Here is a 22,370-nt window from a genome sequence, read left to right as displayed (position 1 = left end):
AAGAAGGGGGGCACATGTGTCCTTTGCATGGGGCAGTTGGGAATGGAAAAGCTTGGAGCATAGGGGGTGCAGCATGGCAACACCTGATCTCCAATCTAGTTACAAGAAAGCAGTTTCCACCAATAAATGGCAAAGAAGAGCCTGACAGACTTTGGGAGGGGCCAGGGCTGGCTGATGCAACCCCCAGGGTACAAAAGGCTGAGCATCCATCTTGAAGATGAACCATCCATGTGGTATCCATGAGGGCAGTTCCCAACGCTGTGAATTTTTCCTTATATAGTCCTTTTGTTGTATTTTTGTAAAAGTTTAATAAACCTTTTTAAATTTTCAAAGTGAGCAGTTGTTTCTCACAGTATGCCATCACTGCCTGCTGCAACCCTGACAAACTTTTGCATTAGTGTGAACATGAGGTAGTTGATTACTAGAGCAGGTAGCCTGCAGTGTCCTGTGCAAGTCCACAAGTCCAGACCACTCATGATCTGAAGGGGTAGGTCACATTAACACAGGGCTGCTTTCCATCAGATAGAGACAGCTGAGAACATGAGCAGCCTAAACCTGTAATCTTTCAGTGTATTTTTTGTTGCTGCTAATCTGACAACAAAATTGGGAATCAATGGAAGATGATGTTGCATTCTACCTTGTGCTTACTTTTCCTAGGATTCACACAGCTGTGTGCTAGCCACAATTCCAAGTGCCTTTGATGCAGTTGCTTACTGTGTCTGTCTAAATTTAAAGAATCAGACTCGAGTCAGTTCTCTCCAGGCAGGAAGAATGTTGCTAATGTAGCCATGAATTTTGTCTATTGTTGCAAAGGAATGAAAATGGTGAATAATTCTGTTTGTGGGTGGAGTGTTAAACCACTCCTAGACTTTGAAAGTATATCTGCATCATCGTGATGTCAGTTCCTCAATTGGAAGCTGAATGGTATACAGAAAAATAAGGAAAATGGCTACAGGTATGTCTCCAGTAGCAGCAGTAGGATCACAGGAGAGATGTGAGTTGTCCTTCACTGAAGTTTTTCTGATGCAGTAGCCTTACTTCCCAAATAGAGCTGCTGGCTGTCAAAGAACACCTCATTCACACCCCTTGGGTGTGAGTGTGAGATGAAAGAGAAATACCAGAAAATTCTGAGTAGCACTACCAGTATATCAATCTACCACGTTAGCCATTTCCTTATTTTAAAGTTTTTATGTGGCCTGTTGCTTGAACAGACAGACCTGTGTTTTTTTTCAGATGCTTTAGCTTGCACTGAACTCTTCACCACAGCAACTTAATAATTCAAAGTCATTTTGGTACCTCTCCATCTCATTCTCATTTGTAGATGGGCTCTTGGAAAACAATCTTCCCTGCACCGTACACGTCATACTAATATACACTAATGTGGCTCTGTTCTGCCTGGTATAATTATTCATTTTCCTTAGCAAAGTCCCCACCCTTCAAAAGTCAGACAGACAGAGACACACAGGTTTTTAAAATATGATTCCAGACAGTGATGCTGGTTGAATGAGCCATGCTCTAGAAAAAAGGTATTTTGTACCTATGTCTTCATCATTACTCATATAACTAATCCTCATTCTTTTGTTCCTGTTCTCCATTATTTTAATGAGACTTCCTGATTGAGCAAGAACTTCTCATAGGAATAAAGTATTAAAAAAATAGGGATTTTCCTGTGACTGTTTTTGAGTCTTATGCTCACAAAGTTGTTGTAATCTCACCATCAAAACCTTCCTCTTTTGAAAAAGCTGCTCAAGGGAATGTGTTGCAACATCATTGCAGCTATCACAAAAACACCTTAATTGCAGAAATTCTGAAAAATTACTCTAGTCCTCTAGGCCCCATGCAGATATTATGTTTCACCTGAGAAGATATAACTTAAAGCAGGCTTTGGTCTGTGTGCAATTCACAGTCATTGGAATTTAAGTACTACAAAGGAATAATCCTTTTTTTCACAACCAGCTGTTTGCTTCTCACTGAAACAGCACTTAGTGATGATGGGATAAGGGTGGGTACATCTTCAGTAAGACTTGTTGGAAAAGCACAGCTACTAAATGGGCTTGTGCTCCCTCACCTGGTTCTCCTTTACCTTTTCAACTATCAGACATTGGTGCGAGAGGCTTCAAAGAACACAGCTCCTTGAAGAGCAGAATTAGATGAGAGTAATTTAAGGAAGATTTGTTTTTCTCTCTAAACAACATCAGGTAATGTCTGTGATAACTCGTGCATGTAACTAATGAAACTTCAGTCCAGCAGTAACAGAGACTTTTCTTGATATTCCCAGATGCTGAGTTGCCAACAGTCCTGGGTTTTTTCAGGGGGAAGATTCAACCAGACCACCTGAGCCTACCCCCTCCTTTCACCAATGAGCAAACTCATCTGACCACACCTAAAGCTGTGTTGCACACAGCTGGGATGTGTGTTGAAATACAAACCCTGATGCCAGCACACAGCCAGGGTGGAAATTGCCAGAAACATGCCTAAATGGTGGGCACTGGGGTGGCACGGGCACTTCCTGCAGAGCAGCTATCCCATTCCCTGTCCTTGGCACCCAGCATGTCCCCACAAGTCCAGCTCACTCTCACTGGGAGAAGTGTTTCCTGAACTGCTCCCTAGAATTCAGCTCCTCAAAACCAGGACTGCAACACTCCCATATACACTAGAATTAGTTTATGGGTCAAAAACAGCACAGAAAAGCTTCCTCCAAAACATATCAGAGGAAGCTACTAGAACTGAGATTTTCCCTATTATCCATCAGATGTTTAAACACAGGAGGTGCAGCTTAGCACTCTTGTGACTGTCAGCCACCTAACAGCTCAAGAAGATGACATGTATTGCCTTAAATCAGAACACTTTGTTTTAAATATGCTTCTTCCTTTTTTCTGAGTTTCAATTCTTTCTTTCCAGCCTCTGAGGTCTGCTTTGAAGCTCAACAATCTTGAGTTTATTTTAGTTAAACTTTCACCCCGCCACACACACTTTTGCTTTTGCATACCCCACTGAAATGAAAATTTCTGGTGACAAAATATAAAATTGAGCCTTTGTACATATTTAAGGAGGGGTGTTGGTTTTCTTTTTCCTCCGCTGTTGCAAACTCATCTTGAAAGAAAACCTTTTCTTCTGAGGACTGCCCCCCCATCTTTACCAGCTACCTCCCTTCCCTGGTCAGGTGAGATAACTTGTCTTGCTGGGCAAACAAGAAAACAGACAAACCAGAATTCCAGAGCAAATCATTCTTGCATGCCATCTTATGCACCTGGTCAGGCAAATTCCTGTTGCTGTCCAGGGTTAAGAGGTGACCCTTTCCATCCTAACCACAACTGCTCATCCGCTTCTCTCCATCTTCCTAAACACTGGATTGAGGCTGGATTGTAGATGGTGGGGAGACTGCTCTCCCCTGTAGTGGGAGGTGGCTCATGGCATTGGTTTCAGGAATGGGATCCTGCAGGAGCTGCTGGCCAGTGCAGGGGTGTGCCAAGGCTGTGATGGAGGTGGGTGAAGGGGTGGTGGTGGCCACTTTGGTGCTGCTGGTCACTGCTGTGCTGCTGAGGCACACTGGGGGTGAGTGGTGGCAGTGGGGGCTCTCTGAAGGCCACGGGGCTGGAGTGGGCACATGGCATGCTGCTGGCAAGGCAGGCACCCTGCCTGAGGGGCAGGCAGCACTGGGGCACAGGCCTGCCACTTTTAAGTGTCCTGCAGCCCACTTACATGTGACCCATCTCAAGCCTTGCATGTTTCCTAAACATAAATATATGGCTCCAGTGCCCAGCAAAAGTTACTGTTGATTTCAGTCATGTCTTGCAGAATAATATTCCCAAGGATGGCAACAGTTCAGCAGATTTCTAAAGAGCAAACCCCTGTGCATCAGCTTGTGAAGTGCAGGAGAAAAGCTTGGATCAGCTAGTGGCATAGAAGTGTAAAGAAATTGTCCCTTTGCCTAGAGAGAAATGCTGAAGGAGAAGCACAGGCTGGTGGAGATTAGCCTGTTGGTAGGTAGGTTTGACCCTGGAATCACATGTATGGCACTTGTAAGGTCAAGGCAAATCAGGCAGCCTTTTATGCTGCAAGATTTCCAGCCTAATGTTGGTTTAAGTGTGCATGTTACAGAAATGGGGGTGCAGTGGCTCATGTGTAATCTGCCTGTATTTGTCTTCATAATCTGTGGTGGTGATGCAAGAAGGAAAGGGAAGGGAAGATGCAAGGTTGCCTCTTGGAATCAGCACATGCAGAACAGCTCACACTTGAATTGTAATGGCAAAAAAGCTGAAGGGAAGCACTTAGAGGGGATTTGACTTTGGGGTTGTGTTGTCTTTGTCCTGTGAGAGAGGCCCAGGCTCTGAAGCAATGCTTTTCCTTCCTCCAAATCTCCACCACTAAGAAAAGGCATGAAATTAAAGGCAACAGAGGGGCTGACACGTCTCTTGTGGCTGTCTCCACACCTGAGCAGTGCAGTGCTGCTGGGGCTGTTCTTAAGCCCTGGTGGCAGCAAACCTTTTTTCCAGAGCAGTGCTCAGTATTGCTGCCCAAGAGGTGGCTCTTTCCTGTTCCTGGTTTTCAAGGAAAAAACTCTGCTAACCATGATGGAATGGGAGAAAAGAGGTGAACAAAAGTAGAGTGAGCAGCTCACGACAAAATTTATTTTAACTTTCATAAAATAGCACCACTTCTCAAACAGTCTTTTTAAGAACAGCACCCCAGGAAAATTCTGAATCTGAAATCAGTCACCCAAGCAACTATTAAAAGAAAAATATGTGTAAATTCTTTTCCCCCCATATTGAGCTACACTTTGCCCTACTTTTTAATTAACTTACAAAGATGCCTGATTTCCTCAATTTGGGAGATGGTGAATAATGTAAAGTCAGTAGTTTTGTATTCCTGGAAGGCAGTGCCTTAAAGTATTTTTGTGGATGTCCTGGGGTCATTCCTGTTTTGTCAGATATCTTTCTGCTTTGCCATTGTATCAGCATTTTCCAAAACTTCCCACACACTACATTTATTGCCATCTGTTATGAGCAGATTTTTAATTGGGATGGTAATGCACATCCCACGCTATTCAAAGCATTTATTCCCTGCCATCACTGTCCCTTTTTCTCTTTCATAAAGTGTTATCTTAACCTTAATGCTTTCTGTGAGAAAGTAGTATTTTTCTGAATTTTCCCTAGGACAAAACCACACTTTTTGGCATGTTGCTTTATTTGGTAAATGCAATATACAGAAGGGGAGAAATAAAGTTATTAAGATCTGTTATAGCTGACACACACTGCTGTTTATGGCAAAGTGCTATGGTAGTTCTGCAGTTGGATCATACAGCCTTTTTTGCATTTGTTTTAAAAGTCATGAGTCAGTTTTTGTGGCATGGCACTTGGTATGAGTGGCATTCCTCGGGGGTTGGTATTGGGACTGGCACTGTTTAACATCTCTGTCAGTGACACGGACAGTGGGATTGAGTGCAAGTTTGCTGGTGACACCAAGCCATGTGCTGCAGTCAGCACACTGATGGGAAGGGATGGCAGGAGAGATGGGACTGTGCAAACCTCATGGAGTTCAGCAAGGCCAGCTGCAAGGTCTCCCATGTGGGTTGCAAGGACAAACACAGGCTGGGGGAGAATGGATTGAGAGCAGCCCTGAGGAGAAGGACTTGGTTGTGTTGGTTGCTCAGCAAGACCCAGCATTGTGTGCCTGCAGCCCAGAAAGACAAATGTATCCTGGGCTGCATCCAAAGCAGTGTGGCCAGCAGGCTGGGAGAGGTGGTAGTTCTCTCTACTGAGAACCTGCTGGGAGTGCTGCATCCAGCTCTGGGTTCCCCAACATGGAGGGCATGGAGGAGGGCAGGAGGACATGGACCTGCAGGAACAAGGCCAGAGGAGGACTACAAAGATGATCAAAGTCTGGAGCACCTCTCCTATGAAGACAGGCTGAGAGAGCTGGGGCTGTTAAGACTGGAGGAAAGAAGGCTTTCAGCTGACCTTAGAGCATCATTTCAGTACCTAAAGAGAGCTGTAAGAGAGCTGGAGAAGGACCTTTTACAGGGGCATGTAGGGATAGGACATATGGGAATGGCTTTATACCATAAGAGGATGGTTTTAGATTGGATTGATGGAAGAAATTCTTTACTGTGAGGGTGGTGTGGTGCTGGACCAGTTGTCCAGAGGAGTTGTGGATGCCGCATTCCTGAAAGTGTTCCAGACCAGGCTGGATGGGACTTTGAAAAACCTGGGCTAGTAGAAGGTGTTTTTAGAGACAAGAAGAAGGTGATAATTAGTGACAAGCAGAGGATAAACTCTAACCTGTTTATATCCTGGATGGGTCCTGTGATCTGCCTAAATCTGTATCTATTATTATATATCATCATAGGCTATAATTGAGTTTCAGTAACTCCTTCCAATTATATCATGCTTGAATTTGTTCTGTTAGTCTCTTTCCTTAAACAAACAAACAAACAACAAAACCCAGAGCAAAAATCCAGTACTTACCACTAAATTCATGTGAAGGCACTATGTGCTAGTGGCCGAGTGTTCAAATAGCACTTGGAGGGCAGTGCTGGTTGGGAAGGTTACATGGGTGATCACGAACAGTATCATACTGAGGCTGCTGCAGAAGAGGGATTTTATTTCTCAAATGAAACCTTTAGGTCTTTTGTGTTGACATCTTGTCTGTGTCATGAAAGCTGCTCTCAGTGAAGAAACCTGACAACCATGTTAGCAGCCAGGCATTGGGTGATGTGTATTCCAAAGCATTTTACCTCAGCTCTGTGGAGAAAGGTCTCAAAACATAAACACAAAGCTCTTAAAAGGACTAACTATTTGATTTTCTGTTACCGAACTTCAGAAGTCCCAGGATCCATAGCCAGCACATGATGGGAAGGTGGAAGTGGTGAAGTGGATTGATATGGAGGAGAGCTATGGAGGTGGTTATGGTAATGTGTACATTCTTCTCCATTTTTTCATCCTGTGCTAGCCACAAGAATTTGATTTCAAGAATCATTAATCCAGTAATCCATAGTTATGTGTATTGATGAGAAAAATAAATTGAGAACTTCAGTCAGCTTCAGTGACAGCAATTTCACATCAACACAACTATATTAAAACCAGTGAAAATGCACAAATAGCACCCAGAATTATTTTGTGGAAAATCTAGTGTGAGTAAGAGTATTGGTTTCTCTTCACTGACAGAGGAAATTCAACTGGTGTTTTCAGGTGACAACACCCCAGTCTACAATGTCACTAAAAGCAGTCAAGAGAATAGAAGTAGCAATCTCAATTTCTGCTGTGTCAGAGCATAAACTCATGAGACAGGATTTTCAGGGATGATTTGTAAATGCACCTTGGGTTGGGTTGTTTCACACTGCCTGCAAATCACTTAACACTTGGAGGCCAAAGTATGAGAGATCCAAAAGGAGACACCAGGGCAAAACTGCTCTTGCAGCTTCAGGAGCTTTCCATTTTTGTCATTTTTAATGGGATATTTTCTAGCTCCAACTTTTGTCTTGCTACCCTGTCATTGCTATTTTTTTCTACAAAAAATAGCCATGGATTCATGGCACTTTTTGCGTCTAAAAGACAAGTGTAATGAATCACAATCTGCAAGATCTTAAACACAGGAATACAACTTCTGGCTATACATATAGATATGGTTCTGTCAAATATACTGATATTTACTACAGAGAATAACAGAAGACTACTGGAAATGGAATAAAGATGCTGCATTTCCCAGATCATCCCTGTTCTTTAAATATCTGTTGGGACAAGGTTTGTAAGAGCAAACAGGATCTTTTACCAGATCAGTGTGCCTGGTTAGAAAAATCAGATAGGGATTTAGGCACAGGAGTCCATGTATGAAAAACAGGGAATTGCATATTTGTCTTACTTGGCCGACTGACTGAACGGGAGAAAAAAAATTTGAAAGAATTATTTACATGCAGATTTTGGTTCATCAGTATCCTTAGACCATCCTGTGTAAGGACACAGAGGGAGAGATGGAAAATGGGGAAGATAAGTATTTTCAGGACTGAAAAAGCAGTAACCAAGCTTTGGCAATAACGTAGTGTTTCTGTTTTGTATCTTGATGTGCCATAAGACTTCTTCCCAAGTTTACTCACTTTCATAGCATACAGTGGTTGATGCAAACACAGCCTTGGCCTCGGTAGATCACAGCCCCATTTTAATTCAACAGTAACAGCCACTAGAGGGAGGCCATCCAACGTCTGAGCACATTTTCCCTTTAAACTCTTAGTAAAGTACACAAAATCTCAACCCACCAAGAGGAAAAAAAAATTAATAACTTTGGGCTTGAGAATATTTTAGTGCTGCAAGCAGAAGACAAAAGTCATGGGTATCAGTCATTATGTCCTAAAAAACAAAACAAGGAAGCAAACTTATGGATCCTCTAGCTCTTGTGGTTGTATTCACATGGCATGTTAGCAGCACTGTTGAGTGACCCAATCAGCTGCACAAAAGCAGTAAAGATTGGGATGCCTGAATCTAGGGAGACTGTGTGCTGCTCTCCTGCCTTTCTTCTGAGCAAGCAGTGATGGCCCAAAGAATAACTCTTGAATAACAGCAGTTTACCACCAACTTTATGAAAACATTACTAATTTCAGGGTCTTTTAACAAACTGTATTGCAAACTGCAGCAGTTCTGTAACAGGAACACAAGACATTTAGATGTCCTGGGGGGTGGCTGGTAACCTGCAGGGAAGGTTCTGAACAGACAGGATCTGCCTCAGTCAGCTTGTTCTGCTTTTAGAGCTGTCAACACTTAATGATGCAGATTCCGGCAGAGAGGCACCAAAAGTTTACCTGCAGAGAAAAAATTCTGTTTAGTATTTTGAAGAGAGGAGAAGAGGGCTTTGCTATCCTGCTGTCATGGAGGAAGCTAAAGAGAGAAGTATTTCAGGGTAACTATTTTAAATAGGGAGCTTTAGGAAGGTCTAGAGACTTAAGAGAGGTCTGGGACCAGCCCATACCCTCCTTGGTGTAACAAACTGAATATCTCCCAACAGAAAAATCCCAAATAAAATAAAGCTATGCTCACCATTTTGTGTGAGTATTTAGAGCAGCCCAGAGTACAAACAACACCACATGTCGTTGTTCAGACTCCAGAATTGAATAGCAAAATGTCAGCAGCAGAAGCAATGAGCTTGGCAGTTTGAAATTGATGGATATAATGGCAGGTAGCACTCTGAACCTGAAGAAATACAGATATTTTATGGGTATACAGATACATTATGGGTTATATTACCTATTCAAGTAAGAATCTAGAAAAACATCTCAGATTTCAGTCCATATGTTATTTAAGGTTATTTTTAAAAATGTTGTTTTGTTTTGTTTTCAAGAATGCTAATCCAGGTTATGCTTTTCTGTAAGTAAATCAATCTTTTTTCATGGTGTGACTGATTTTTGACACACCTGCTTCATCAGTCTCTTTTTTTTTTTTTTTTTTTTTTTTTTTTTTTTTTGTAGAAAGAACAATAAAGATATTCACCGTACAAGAGACAAAACAATGATTTCTGGCAGCCAGACTAGAGAAGTGCATTGAAACCAGTGAGAGCTTACCATACTGGTATTAATTTGAAACAGAAGTAAAAGACAGGGAAAGATGAAAAACTGGAGGAACTGGAGGGGGTGTCTGGTAGGAAGGATGTTAAGGACGGTTAGACTCCCCTGTACAACAGTGATAGCACTGATTCAGTTCAGCAGCTATGGTGCACTTCCACAGAGAGAGCTTGGGCTCCTGTATCTGTACTTCCTTGTCTTCTATAAATATGACAGAGCAAAAAAAAAACCCAAAAAACAACATCAACAAAAAAAAACAAAAGAACCCCCAGATGCTTACCAAAGTATCCAACTTCACTTTAGTAATGAAAGCAATGTGGATGTAGAATCATAGTGTTATAGAATGGATTAGATTGGAAGAGGTCTTAAAGGTCATCTAGATCAAACATCACTGCCATTGCCAGGAATTTCATTCACTGGATCAGGTAACCGCCCAGACTGACCTGCAACACTTCCAGGGGCACCCACAGATGAAGAAAAAAGAAAAATCCAAGCATACTTTAGTGAGCTAAAAGTCTGGTTGGGTTTTCACTCTTGTATATCTCACTCCATTCCTTGGAGGTTACTTTTGGCCTCTTTTGGTCCTTTGCACTGCACCTCAGTTCCGCCCAGACCACTTTCATGTACTCACTAAATTTCCATATTTTCTTTTTTTGTTCCTTCAATTTCATTTCCTTTGATGGTATCTGCATTCCAGGGTGTTTGTAAGTCTTTCTTTTCTCTTTCCGCCTTCAAGAGGGATCAATTCTGGAAAGCCTTGGTGTATGTCGTGCATGTCCCTGCACTGGAAGGCATGCCATGCCTTTTGATGACTTTTGCTCTGGAGAAGATTTTTTCTTCTTTTTTTTTAAGTATCCATGCCATGTCCCTCCTATCTTCCAATCCAAGTTATGTCTGCTTCCTTGATTTTTCCCCTGCTTTTGCAACAGCTGGGAGGTTACTTTTGGCCTCTTTTGGTCCTTTGCACTGCACCTCAGTTCCACCCAGACCACCTTCTTGTAACCACTAAATTTCCATATTTTCTTTTTTTTTATTTCTTCAGTTTCATTCCCTTTTATGGTATCTGCATTCCAGAATGTTCGTAAGTCCTTCTTTTCTGTTTTGGTCTTTAGCGGGGATCAATTTTGGCAAGCCTTGGTGTATGTTGAACGTGTCCCCTTTTGGCTGTATCAATTCCTCTGCCTTTTTCTTCAAATCTTGTCTCACTTTTTTTGTGAGCACCCAGCTATGATAAACCCACCATTTTGAAAGTCACAAATGCAAGGCTGAAGCATTGGCACTCATGAATAAATTACAGCATAGCCACAAGTGGCATGAAACTTTAGTAGCCAGTAGGATTGTCTACTCACTGGCTTTTGAGTCAGTCGATGGTCCGGGTACCTTTTTCTGGGCAAAGCAAGCCTGGAAAAGGACCCACGGTAACAGAGGATGAACCCTTAAAAACAATAGCTGGCTGCATATTCATACACCTCATACATGAGGCATAAATTCCATTCAAACAAAGGATTCTGTCTGGTCAGCATCAACTTCTTAATCTTAATCCTAAAGGCGTCTTCGTGGCTGAGCAAGGCAGGAAGAAGTTTGTTTCTTCTGCTAAGAGAGCAATAAGTTCTCTTTCTCTGAAAGATTTAGGTGTCCTGTGGCTGCTATCTCGCTGCGAGTGCTTTCTTTAAAAAACGTATCTTACATAGCATAGTTTCTATTTTAACATTACGTTATAACCTAAAACTTATTTAACACACTACTAAAATAATTAATACAGCATAACTTTCTAACATAACACATATAATATTCATTTTAATATTTGCGAAAAGCCAATCATAAAATACGCATTTTTCACAGACCCCACGCTAGGGCACGGCACGAATGCGAGGAGGGAGCAGCAGCGCAGGAGAGGCGCTATGGACCGACGGCAACCTCCACTTCCCACCCCCTGGCAGTGGGGGGTGATGTCGAGCCTGGGAAGAAAAGGGGACGTAGGTGTTTTCTGCTTCATTTCTGACCTGTAAAAGTTGGAAAACCGCGTTACTGATGGGCAGCCGATCAAGCAAACCCTCCCAGAGCCGAGGCAGCACCGCCACCACACAGCCGGCGGCGCGGGGCCTCCCCGGGCGCCGTCACGGGCGGCGGGCGGGACCTCCGTGAGGCGGCCCCGGGGCGGGGCGGGACCTCCGTGAGGCGGCCCCGGGGCGGGACGGCGGGAGGGCGGCCCAAGGTCGGCGCTGCGCTGCGCTGCCGTGCGCGGTCTCCGCGGCTGCCCGCAGATGGAGTACGACTGGCTGGGCTTCGGCTACGCGGCGCTGGTGGCGGCGGGCGGTGTCGTGGGCTACGCCAAGGCAGGTATGTGCTGGTGGCCCTGGCCGTCCCTGTCCCGGTCGTGCTCGCAGGCAGCCCCCGCTCAGCTCCCTTCCGCTCCGCTCCGCCCCGCGCCGCTCCGGGGCCGCTGCCGGCCGTGACACCGCAAGTCCCGCTCAGTCCTTGCTGCCACCAAACAGTACAAGGAAACGGTGCTCGCGGAGGTCTGCCAAGTGTGTTAAAAAAACTCCCAAAACCCCTCAACTTAATGCTGTGTTTAGATTGGTTTTGTGGATTTACTAGTACGGGAAAGTGCGGGCTGGCTCTGTGTATGTTCTTCCGCTGACTGCTTTATTTGTTATTCAAGGCAGCGTCCCGTCTCTAGCTGCCGGTCTTCTGTTCGGCGGCTTAGCGGGACTAGGCGCGTACCAGCAGTCCAAAGATCCAAAGAATGTGTGGCTTTCCCTCGGTAAGTTTGCTCGGCAGCCGAGTAGTGAGTGTTACTGAGTAACCTTTTTTTTCCCTAGCATGTTTCAGCTGCCCTCTGCCATTGTACCTATACAAATGTTGTAAGTGGTGGCAGGACCTCCTGCCCACGGCCAGGAGGTATTTGTGTGAGAGCACAATTTTTGTTTGTCCTGTGTGAATCCTAATCTGTCTCCTCTGCCAGATTAGGTAATGTGTTGCACCAGCACATTAGATGCAGGAAACATACGTGGAAAATTTTTGGTTGTGAAGCAGTGTTTTTAGCCTGTGGTGGTGGAATAAGCACTATTTTCGCAATAGTGACAGCAGTGTGATAGGTGGTATGTGGCCTTAGGGAACCCTGGTTTGCACAAGCATCTCAGAGGAGCAGTACATGTTCTAATGCATCATACACTCTGGAAGAAACAGTATGTTGAAGAAATGAGACAGTGATCTATTCTGATTGCTTTCAGTAGAGCTTACAAGAAGTTGTGGGTGTTAAGTTTGCAGTTAAGTCTTCAGGGGAAGGAGAAAGATGAAATCACTGTGGAAAGTATTATGAAGCACTTAGGTGAGCCTCAGGGAGTTCCTTTGCTGAAGGAGTTTAATATCTGGTTAAACCACTATCAGGAACTGATTGTGCCTTTAGGCACTAGGGTATCCTAGATGAGTTCTTGAGGTTCCTGCTAGTTTTGTAACTACTCCCTAGTGTTACTAGTGCTATGATACTTTAGCTTTACAGTGATTTAAGACTATTTTAAACCTGTAGGACTAATGTGCTGAAAGGCCCTGTGAAGCCATTGTAGAGGACCAACCTCATCAATAAGGAATGAAACGTAAAATGCAGCTCAATGTAAAGCACAGTTTCCATTTGTGAACTGTCCTTCCACTCTGGCATGCTCTGGGAGTGGCTGTGCATCTCTGGCACGGGTTTTTAGGCAGTGTCATAGAAGAGGGACAAGCAGCTTTTGTATATCCTGATGTGGTGCATGGAGTGTTTTCAAATGGACCTCTTGAAAGCAGTGCTGTGTCACAGTCTAGTACAGCTCTCCATCCATGCATCCGTCCCTCCCTCCCTCCTCAGCCCTCCTTGCAATGTGCAGCTGTGGCTCCTGCAGAGCTGTAAGTTGGTCCCAGTACATCAGGGGTAGAAATGCAGAAATAGAACCTTGACAGAATACCTCTAGAATACCTTTTACCCTGTCTGAAGCAAACAAACTTGAGCCTTTGGAAAAAGGTATACCACACTTTCACTTGCCTTTCTTCTTCAAAGAAACAATGGCCCTGTAAGTTTCATGTGAATGTTGATGGGATTCCTTTTCTACATTTAGAGATAAAATAATTTGCAGTAATGTCTAAGATGTTTATTGCCCTTTCAATTTGATCCTTTGGATTGCTTTCTGTTTTCTAATCATATTTTCAAGTGGGGTTGTTTTCTTTCCAGTTGTAGTATTTACTGCCACTTTCCAGTTTAGAATGTCCCAGAGAAATGGGAAGTGTAAATAATATTTACCTCCCACATAGTGAATGCTGTCACCATCCCATCTTTCTGGCAATTGTGAACCTGCCTGTGTTTGAGGGAATAATCATTCATTTGCAAGTAAGGGTTGAGGGAGAGCTAGTTACCTGTTCAGAGGATTAGAGTTTGTGGGTGATCAGACCATGGTCTCAGCCCTGGTGAGATCTCCTTGCTTCTGCTGAGCAGTGGAGTGTGCTTACCAAAGCTGCTGAGAAGCTTGTAATGACAGCTTTGATGCTGAGGAGAATCAAATTATTTACTCCCAGAGGGAGGCATTCCTGTCTGTATGTGTAGGTCTGTTTGGTTGGTGCTGCTCAGTGTCCCAAGTGTGGCAGTGCTGCTCTGGCATTTCTGTGTCAAATGGTTCTGACTGGGCTTCTTTTCACAGTGGCATCTGGCACTTTGTCTACTGTTATGGGAATGAGATTTTACAACTCCAAAAAGGCAATGCCCGGGATAATTGCTGGTGCCAGGTAACCACCTGTCCTTTGTTCTTGTCTGTGTTATTGGATAAACATTTTATTTAGCTTATTCGTGGATTATATTGTTTAAAAAATGTAACGCGGTAAGGTCTGTGAAAAATGAAATATTGTGGTGGTTTTAGGTAAATGAAATTATGTCAATGTTTTCTTCCTTCTTGTTCTTTATGTGATTTTTGCCTCCACCTCCCTCTTTTTGTAACAACTATTCTGTTCCACAGTTTACTGATGGTTGGACGGCTTGGATTGCAGATGATGGAAAAACCTATTAAGCCATAAATCTGCATCAAGTGACTTGAAGACACATGACTGAGAAGCCCAAAAATGCAACTGCCTAAATGTGCTGCACATAAGTGGAAAAGGCACTGCTACCTGTGCATTGTATTTTTCATATCCTAATGCACGTGGTTGTGTTTTTAAAGGACCGACATAGAGAGCCCTTGTCATGGTATTTGTCTTAATATTTTCTGCACTGAAAGCAAGCAAGAAAATATGAGACTAGCATTAGTTTAACTTCTGGTCCTGCAGCTTAGTGTCAGCAAAGACCTCCTGGCCCTTGCATTCAGACAGTTGCAGGATTGAGCTTAAATGCACATCTGTCTTGTCCTTCTAAAATCATGTGTACCTCTAAAAGCAGGGGAGAGGAGTTTCTGATTTGTCACTAGTAATTAATAGAATACACATGCTTATGATGTTCCACCTCCCTTTCCACGCCAGTTTATCCATTCACAGTGTTTGTCAGTCAGGGAGTTTGTTCTCCCAGCACTGTGTGTTAGAACCTGGTCCCACAAAACACAATCACGGAGCCAGCTGTCGAGGCTCTGCTGTAATGCAATAAATGCATACCCCTGCCTTGCAATCACTAGTAAGCTCAGCTGTATGTCATTCATTTCACTTTTACAGATTACTACTCATAAATCAAAAATATGCTTTATTAGGTAATGCTGAATTGTAGGCACAGCTTTATTAAAAACTTATTTTAAATAAACTAAGAAATTATTATTGCAAACTTTTGTGTTCTACATAGCTTATTTTGTCTCTAATTGTTCATCTGGATTGATACAGTTTGGTGCCTTTCCTGCAGGGTGTCAGGATATGTTTGCAAGCATGAATTGTATAAGTAATCTGTTGTATCCCTGAATCTAGTAACTTGTAAATATAAAAATCTGAACTGGGAGGGAGGTGGAGAGCACAAAAGCATACAGACTACATATTCAGACAAGTATTATATTGACGTTTTTTAGTTTGAGTTTTGGTTTTTGGTTGGTTGTTTTGGGTTTTGTTTTTGTTGGGTTTTTTTGTTTGGTTTGGTTTTCTGAGGGTATAATCTATTTAAGATTTAGAAAATACTGTAGGAAAGTTTATTTAAAGACCGAAGGGCTTATTTGATCAGTCTTTGTCCTCAGTTGATTCCCTTAATGCCTGAAATCATTCTAAATATAAACCTCCCATAGAGAAATATCCTGGAAGATACACATGGTTGGTAGTGTATCCCTTTTCTGGTCACATTTAACTTATGTCCCTTTTTGCACAGATCCTGAGCTTCGATTTCTTCAACCTTTTTTCTTTGGTGCCTGGTACTGAGAGAGATGGAAGCAAGAGGGTGGTGCATTAGATTGGTAAGACCCTGGAGTTGCTCAGAATTCTCTGAGGGTAGTGGTAGTACCTTGGCAGGAGGGTCACATCCTGTGGTTTTCCTTCCCTCCTCCCTTGTCGCAGCAGAACAGGCAGGGCAGTGACCTTGTGCTGCGTGAGCAGGAGGCGCAGAGCTGGGCAGTGGCCACAGCCAGGCTCTGCCAGTGGGGAGGTGGCTTGCCAGGCAAGTCACAGGGATGAGGCAGGGCTGAGATCAAGCCAGGATGCCAGGCCAGTCAAACTGGGTTCCAGATCTGCAGGGACGTGGCCAGGAATGGGTGCACCTCCAGCAAGTGTCTCAGCAGCTTGGTCCCAGGCCAGACAGCTTGGGTCAGAGCTGGCTTGAGCACAGACAGATCTGGATGGGGAACTGTGCTCAGAGCATCTCCTTAGAGCCCTTATGCATCACCCTGCAGAGTTCAGCTTCAGGTGTTCACCTGTATTTACATTTCTCTCCTAGCTCCCTGCATAGAAAAAAGGTGTGTGCAGGACAGCAGATGGCTTGTTAATATGTCACCCTTTAAAGTGCCTAATTCCAGCCCAGGACCCAGCACTGGTAGGCAGGTGTCCCCACGTCTTTGTTCTTATTTGAAAAAGTAAGCTGGACATTAACATTTAAGACACTTCTTAAACTGCTTTGTGGGGAACTTTTTTTGCCTTTTCATATTACTGTTGAAGCTGTTTTCTTCTGTAGGAATAGGATGCAAACATAAATGCATCTCCTGCAACAAACTGAGAACAGCCATGACCCAGCAGTTTTGTAATTGTATAATGCTGGTCTCGAGCCAGGTAACTTGTGAATTTGACTTGCAGTTGTCTTTAACAGAATAAAGACAACAGATAGATAGCAGAAAATAGAAAGCAGAAAACTGGACAGGAATGTGTGTTGGTAAGCTTTTATACTTTAGATCAAAGTGTGAACCCTTGCTGCTGTTTCCTGAGCTTTGGAGAGCAATAGGTTGAATTGAGAACTGCTGGTAGAAGTCAAGAAGTCATTTAGAACTTGTGGTAGAATGCTCATGCTCAGGATAAACAGCAGTAATTCAGGCAAAGGGACAAGAGAAAAATTTTAGCCTTACATACTTTTTTCCCCCTTTAAATTTTATTAGCATATAATATTTTTTTTAAGCATTTATGCACTATCAGTCCAATGTGTACCAATGGATCAGAGTTAAATGACTGTACAAAGCCTGTTAGCCTTTTCTTGCTGCTTGCAACAAGAATTATTCAACACTTGTCATGCTTTGCTTGTGGACAAGTAAAGACTGATCTGGTTATGTCAAAGCCCTTTCAAGGTTCATTAGCATGTGACAAGGACAGCATGTTTCTTCTAACCATATTTAGTGCCATAAACAGTAGCTGTTTATTTTTCTGCTCTAAGGTGACTGACTCACAGACACGAGAGCTATCAGCACATTATTAGTTAATTCCTTGACCAGGCTGTGATTTTAACTGTCATTGGCATCTTGTATGAGAGAAGAGTGATTAATTTTGTTTTTTAATTATAAAATCATAGCTTTTATGGCTGTTACAAACTATTTGAGGGTGTCTTTCATTGCCATAGCAAGTTACAGATTTGTGCTACAGTTATATTAAGATGCATTTAAGTAGCACAGGGACATCTCTTAGTACTAAAGGAATGGCAAATACTTAATACTAGACCAGTGGCAATTGAATTAAACTCACTAGTGCATTACTAACCAGACAGCCCTATCCTCGCATAGCTCTGACAGTATTAAAAAAAAGTAGCATTTTCTTCAGGTGCAATATTCCTAACAAAATATTTGACTTTTTGGTACAACTGTTTTAGATTAAATTGCTTTCCAGGAAGTTAATGTAACCCATATATTATGACACATTGGGTCAAGAAAAGGAGTTTAAATTTTAATAGTCATTTATAAAAGCCATACAAATAAATTATTTTTTAAAATGCTTGAAGTCATCATTAACAACTTTACATCTTTAAAGAGCATACTCAGTTTTTACTTTAAAAGGGCAAGTTTAATGTTACTATAAAGTCTAAAGCATTTATTCTAAATGCACTTGTTAAAAGAAATAGCCCAGCTCAACATCCTAATAAAAAACTCATTGTACATTGCAAAATCCTTTGGGCAATATTATTATAAAAGTTAGCATAAAAGCTGGGGAAAGTACTGAATGAGCATATAAACACTGACATACTGAATTATTAAAGTTTTGTGTGTGTTTTCAGGTACCTAAATTGGCCTTTAAGATCTAAAACAGAAAGCAGTATCTTTGAAGAACAGACCAATAGTCTTCCTCATGTAGCCTATTTAAACTCTGTAGTTTAGTCTGATTGCCCAATAAAGAATGTAGGAACATGAGTTTAGTGATAATTTAGGCATTTTTGGCTAATTCACCCTTAAAATGACTGACAGACTGCAGTGATTTAGGCTCCTTAAAGGTCACTGTGACATGCCCTTGACAGGACAGAGATAAATCTCTACAGATCTTTGACCAAAATGACAAGTTAATTAAAACAGCAGAATCTGATTGTTAGGCTTCACATCTTGGTAAGTAGTATTCAGTACTTGTTTAGCTATTTTCCAATATTGCTGTATCATGCAACAGCCCTCTATCAGCCAGATTTCTAGACCTTCCTTGTGTAGTATCTATCAGTGGATTGCCTATGTCCTATTACAAGGGTTTCAGTTCTCATTGCTACATGAATACTTGTTCCTTACAGACCCTGAGTAACTCTTCGTTACAAGTGAGTTCTGAAATCTTTGCAGGAAACTGATGCTCTTCACAAAGTCACCTCTGTGCTTTCACTCCTGTCTTCCTGCTAAGGAACCAGCCAAACACCTGGAAGCCCGGTGCTGCTCTGCTTCAGCCCTTCTTTGTGCTGCCTGTGTGCTTCAAGCACATCCCAGCAGCAGATGTTGCACTGGATGAACAGCCCTAACCCTAGTTGTTCTAAGGAGTATGAGAATAGGAGATCTATCTATGGAAAACATTGGGTGAAATCTACGTCTCAGTTTTGGCAATATGTGGTGTACAATACTTCATTGCACCCTACTTTACAGCCAGTATTTTACATGGTGTTATATGTGCTATACAAATAATAGAACACAAGGTCTTTTTTTCTTCTTTACTGTTGCATAGTCTTAGGAAAAGCTGGAGCAAGTAGGCTTTTCAGGTTCTCGCAGGGCATGTAATATCCACACAGGATGGTGTTTTCTATCTGTTTCCTCCATATTTGGCCACCCAGTCTGTTCTCCCATGCACTCGCTGAATTGTTGGGGGGCGAGTAAAGATGCTCATGTTTTTTGCTGCTGTATTGAAAGTAGGACCTGGTAATTGAGGACGAGCAGCTTTGTTTTTCCAGGAATAATCTGAAAGGAATAAGAACTCAGAATTAATTATGACTAAAAAGGTATTTTACTCCCCTACAGAGAAAAGAATGAGTGCTTACAGAGGTCTTATGGTCCTCAAGGATGCTAATGTAGCAGGATGCTTTGGTCTCCTATATGTCATAACATTTCCTGAGTTGGAAGGGACCCATTAGGATTACAGAGTCCAACTCCTGGCCCAACACAGGACAACCCCAAGAATCACACCATGTGCCTGAGACCATGCTGTCTGTGCTTGTTTTCAGATAAGATCATTTTTTCCAATACTTTGTGTGTATTATTCTCACCTACTGAAAGCTGTTTTGCAGCAATCCCTCAAGAAAATGCTGAAAATGAAATTCAGTGGAAAAACTGATGCAAATGCCTGCAACGCTGTAGCTCCTGTTTCAAAACTGCTACAATATGAAAGTGTTCTTCCTTCTATTTCAAATATTTAAACACCCATTTCATGATAACATTGATAAACTGATTAATATTCAAACAACTTAGCCTGAAGGACAGCTTCTGGAGACCTTCTTGTTCCTTTTGAGATTTTATGCCTTTTATTCCCCTCTTGCTTAGCTCAGAACTCCTGGTGTACTCAGTGGCAAGTCTTCTTTGCTCCATTTCCTATTTCTCCGTTGGTTTCCAAGTTTGAAGGCTTTCTTTCTCTCTTAATATTGGCACCCACCTGATCTCAGGCACTAGCAGTAGCACACTGCTGAATTCCTGGCCTTCCTCTTCAGATTTCCCCTTTTGAAATTTCAGGTAGTGGTTACTTCCTCAAGTTTCATGTGATTAAAGTAATTGCTCTGCTGCAGGGGCTGACATTTCTTCATGTTCATGACCAATTCAACCATTTTCCCAAGTCTTTAAAATCAGCCAGCCAGGACCCCTTTTATCCAGACTCCTACTATACCTTATCCTTGCTTCCTTAGCATTCCTAAGTTCCTAGTTCCTGCCCCTTCCATTCCTACTTTTGTATTTTAATCTTACTATGTACTGATACTCTTTAAAACACAAATTAACATTTAAATAGATGGTTTTTTTTGGTGCCTAGGTATCATTCTGTTTCTTAAAAAATACCACCTGGTTTTGGTAGCGTTTTTCAGCAGTGGATTGAACCTGTTAAGGAACAGGTGAGGATCACATTTAAAAAGGGGGAACATCAAGGAGCTGAAATTTAGTGTCAGGTCTCCACCCCTAAAAACTGTTTCTTTTTATTGTAGGCTGGCATTCCCTATCTTTCATCAGCAAGTATGATTTCAGTCTCCACTATCTTGGCAATAAAGGCCACTTTTCCTGGTATTTTCCTCAGAAAAAATAATCTTATATACTACATTAAATTATTTAGATTATGGCATTAAAAAAAACAGAAAAATTAAAAGAGCAAAAAAAAACAATTGAGAGCATAACTTATTACATTTTGGATAATATAAAGCAAAGAGTCACCAAAAATGTTAATGTTCAAATATTGACATCTAGGAGATAAAACCTGCCATTTGCTTTGTCCTTATCTCTCTTCCCATACAACTCTGAAGATTTCAAGCTAAATATGAGTGGTTTAAGTGACAGGATTCTTGTTCTTCTCCAGGACATGGAAGAGTATCTTAATTGACCTCCATCTGCCAGCTTTTCTGACTTCTACTATACATATTCCATTTCTGATTACAAATTAACAGTAAATTTTATTTCCTTTGGAACACCACGTGATCTTTTTTTTTTTTGCACTATTCACAGCAGTCTAGAGAGAATTGTAGATTTTGTCCTGTGAACCTCCTGATCCATGCATTGTGACAAATCAACTCTCACAGTTTTGTTTCAGCAGCAGACCAATAAGATAATGAAGTGCAGCTCCAGCCTTTCTTGGTGGGTTTCTGATCAAGTCAGACACAGAGTATGCATACATCTAAGCATATTTTATATATACACATATATATATGTGTGTGTGTGTGTCTGTGTGTGCCATCTCCTTCCTTCCCTCCTGCTCCAGTTCTCTGAAGCCACTTGCAAGTTCTTAAGGAGAAGAGGTAACCCAAAGGAGCATGTCAGCAAAAAGAAAACATTATTAAGAAAAACTGTATGAAATTGGTCTGCCATGGACCCTTTGGTTAAACAATTTGGTTAAACCATTGGTTTAGGGCCTTGCTATTTCCTCTGAAGTAACCAGAGAAGTGGGCTGCTGGGTGTGGACAACAGCTCTAAATCTTCACTCACAAACTTTCTCCTGCATCCTGAGCACTGCTGTTCATCTTCTCTGCATCAGAAACATGACAGTGAAGAAGGTGCTCAGAATGTCACCAACACTGCAGAGGATCCAAGGTAACAGTTACATTCAGAAGAGATTTCACATTGTTTTTAACAAATGAATGTTAAAAACCATGACCCTTTACTACAGAGTTGTGGAGTTACATGTTTTTACAATTCTGCTTAGCCCATCAACACTAATGAACAGTAGTTTAACAAATAGTCTAAATATTTTTTGCACCTTTTATAATTATTTTCTCTTTTATGTAACAAATATTAGTAGCAGTAGTTTCTCTAACCATCAGGACAGGATCTAGGCACCTACATGCAGTTCACTTGTATTAAGCATTTATGTCCTACAATTTTATTTACAAAACTTGAGGAAAACCAAGGGCAAATAAATCCCTTAGGAAGCATGGAAAATGAACATTTCTCTTTGTCTTCGATATGAGTAGTAAAAGAATATTTCTTACCTGATACAGGTGCACCAAGAGGTGCTAGCTGTATCCGTTGTCCAGCTGATCCAACTTCTTTTTTATGGAAGGTAGAGGTGTGTAGTCCCAATGGGTTGTAAGCACCACTACTTACAAAGCCAGGATTTCCTGTTGACATTGCAGAATTCTAGAATTTTCAGCTGCATTGAGAAAACTCTACCTACTTTTTATACTCACTTCAAATTATATTTGCAGTACTACAAGAGTGCCAAGTGTAAGTGTTCTTTAAAAACTCCCTAGTGCTTGTCTCTTGAAAAACAAACATTCTTTCATTGAATCCATTCTTTGCTTTGTATATTAGCTGGACCCTTTTCAGCACTAGCAGACAGAAATTCA

At 41.9% G+C, this 22,370-nt stretch overlaps 2 protein-coding genes and 1 long non-coding RNA gene across 6 annotated transcripts in view; 1 reads left to right on the top strand and 2 right to left on the bottom strand.

Annotated features, from left to right (window-relative positions):
• Positions 1 to 8,381: 8,381 nt before the first annotated feature.
• Positions 8,382 to 11,656, bottom strand: LOC132326663 (uncharacterized). The gene is made up of 3 exons (XR_009486308.1): positions 11,551 to 11,656; positions 9,027 to 9,179; positions 8,382 to 8,791 (listed from the first exon to the last, which is right to left on the bottom strand). It is a non-coding gene; the product is annotated as an uncharacterized LOC132326663 (long non-coding RNA).
• A 70-nt stretch (positions 11,657 to 11,726) lies between these two features.
• On the top strand, positions 11,727 to 15,314 carry LOC132330352 (transmembrane protein 14C-like). Its single transcript, XM_059852536.1, has 4 exons — positions 11,727 to 11,887; positions 12,210 to 12,311; positions 14,215 to 14,299; positions 14,527 to 15,314. The coding sequence occupies exons 1-4, from the start codon at positions 11,812 to 11,814 to the stop codon at positions 14,582 to 14,584; spliced, it is 321 nt and encodes a 106-aa protein (XP_059708519.1). The 5' UTR covers positions 11,727 to 11,811; the 3' UTR covers positions 14,585 to 15,314.
• Positions 15,315 to 17,020: 1,706 nt separating this feature from the next.
• Positions 17,021 to 22,370, bottom strand: part of MAK (male germ cell associated kinase) — a 30,626-nt gene continuing 25,276 nt past the window's right edge. For all 4 annotated transcript variants that reach the window (XM_059852498.1, XM_059852523.1, XM_059852514.1 and 1 more), the window contains 2 exons: positions 22,014 to 22,142; positions 17,021 to 19,296 (listed from right to left, as the gene is read on the bottom strand). In XM_059852498.1, coding sequence (XP_059708481.1) covers positions 19,142 to 19,296; positions 22,014 to 22,142 — 284 coding nt within the window. In that variant the 3' untranslated portion in view covers positions 17,021 to 19,141. The remainder of the gene's footprint in view (positions 19,297 to 22,013; positions 22,143 to 22,370) is intronic.

Source organism: Haemorhous mexicanus, chromosome 1 (assembly GCF_027477595.1).
Source record: "Haemorhous mexicanus isolate bHaeMex1 chromosome 1, bHaeMex1.pri, whole genome shotgun sequence".
NCBI classification, from domain to species: Eukaryota; Metazoa; Chordata; class Aves; order Passeriformes; family Fringillidae; genus Haemorhous; species Haemorhous mexicanus.
Note: the sequence above shows the minus strand (reverse complement) of the source record. Positions and strands in the feature narration are given on the sequence as shown.

Excerpts from the sequence above, each read along its gene's own strand:
- LOC132330352 (XM_059852536.1), top strand. The coding sequence starts at position 11,812 with ATGGAGTACGACTGGCTGGGCTTCGGCTACGCGGCGCTGGTGGCGGCG. Across the intron at positions 12,312-14,214 it reads GAATGTGTGGCTTTCCCTCG|TGGCATCTGGCACTTTGTCT; the intron begins GTAAGTTTGCTC and ends TTCTTTTCACAG. Across the intron at positions 14,300-14,526 it reads GGGATAATTGCTGGTGCCAG|TTTACTGATGGTTGGACGGC; the intron begins GTAACCACCTGT and ends TCTGTTCCACAG.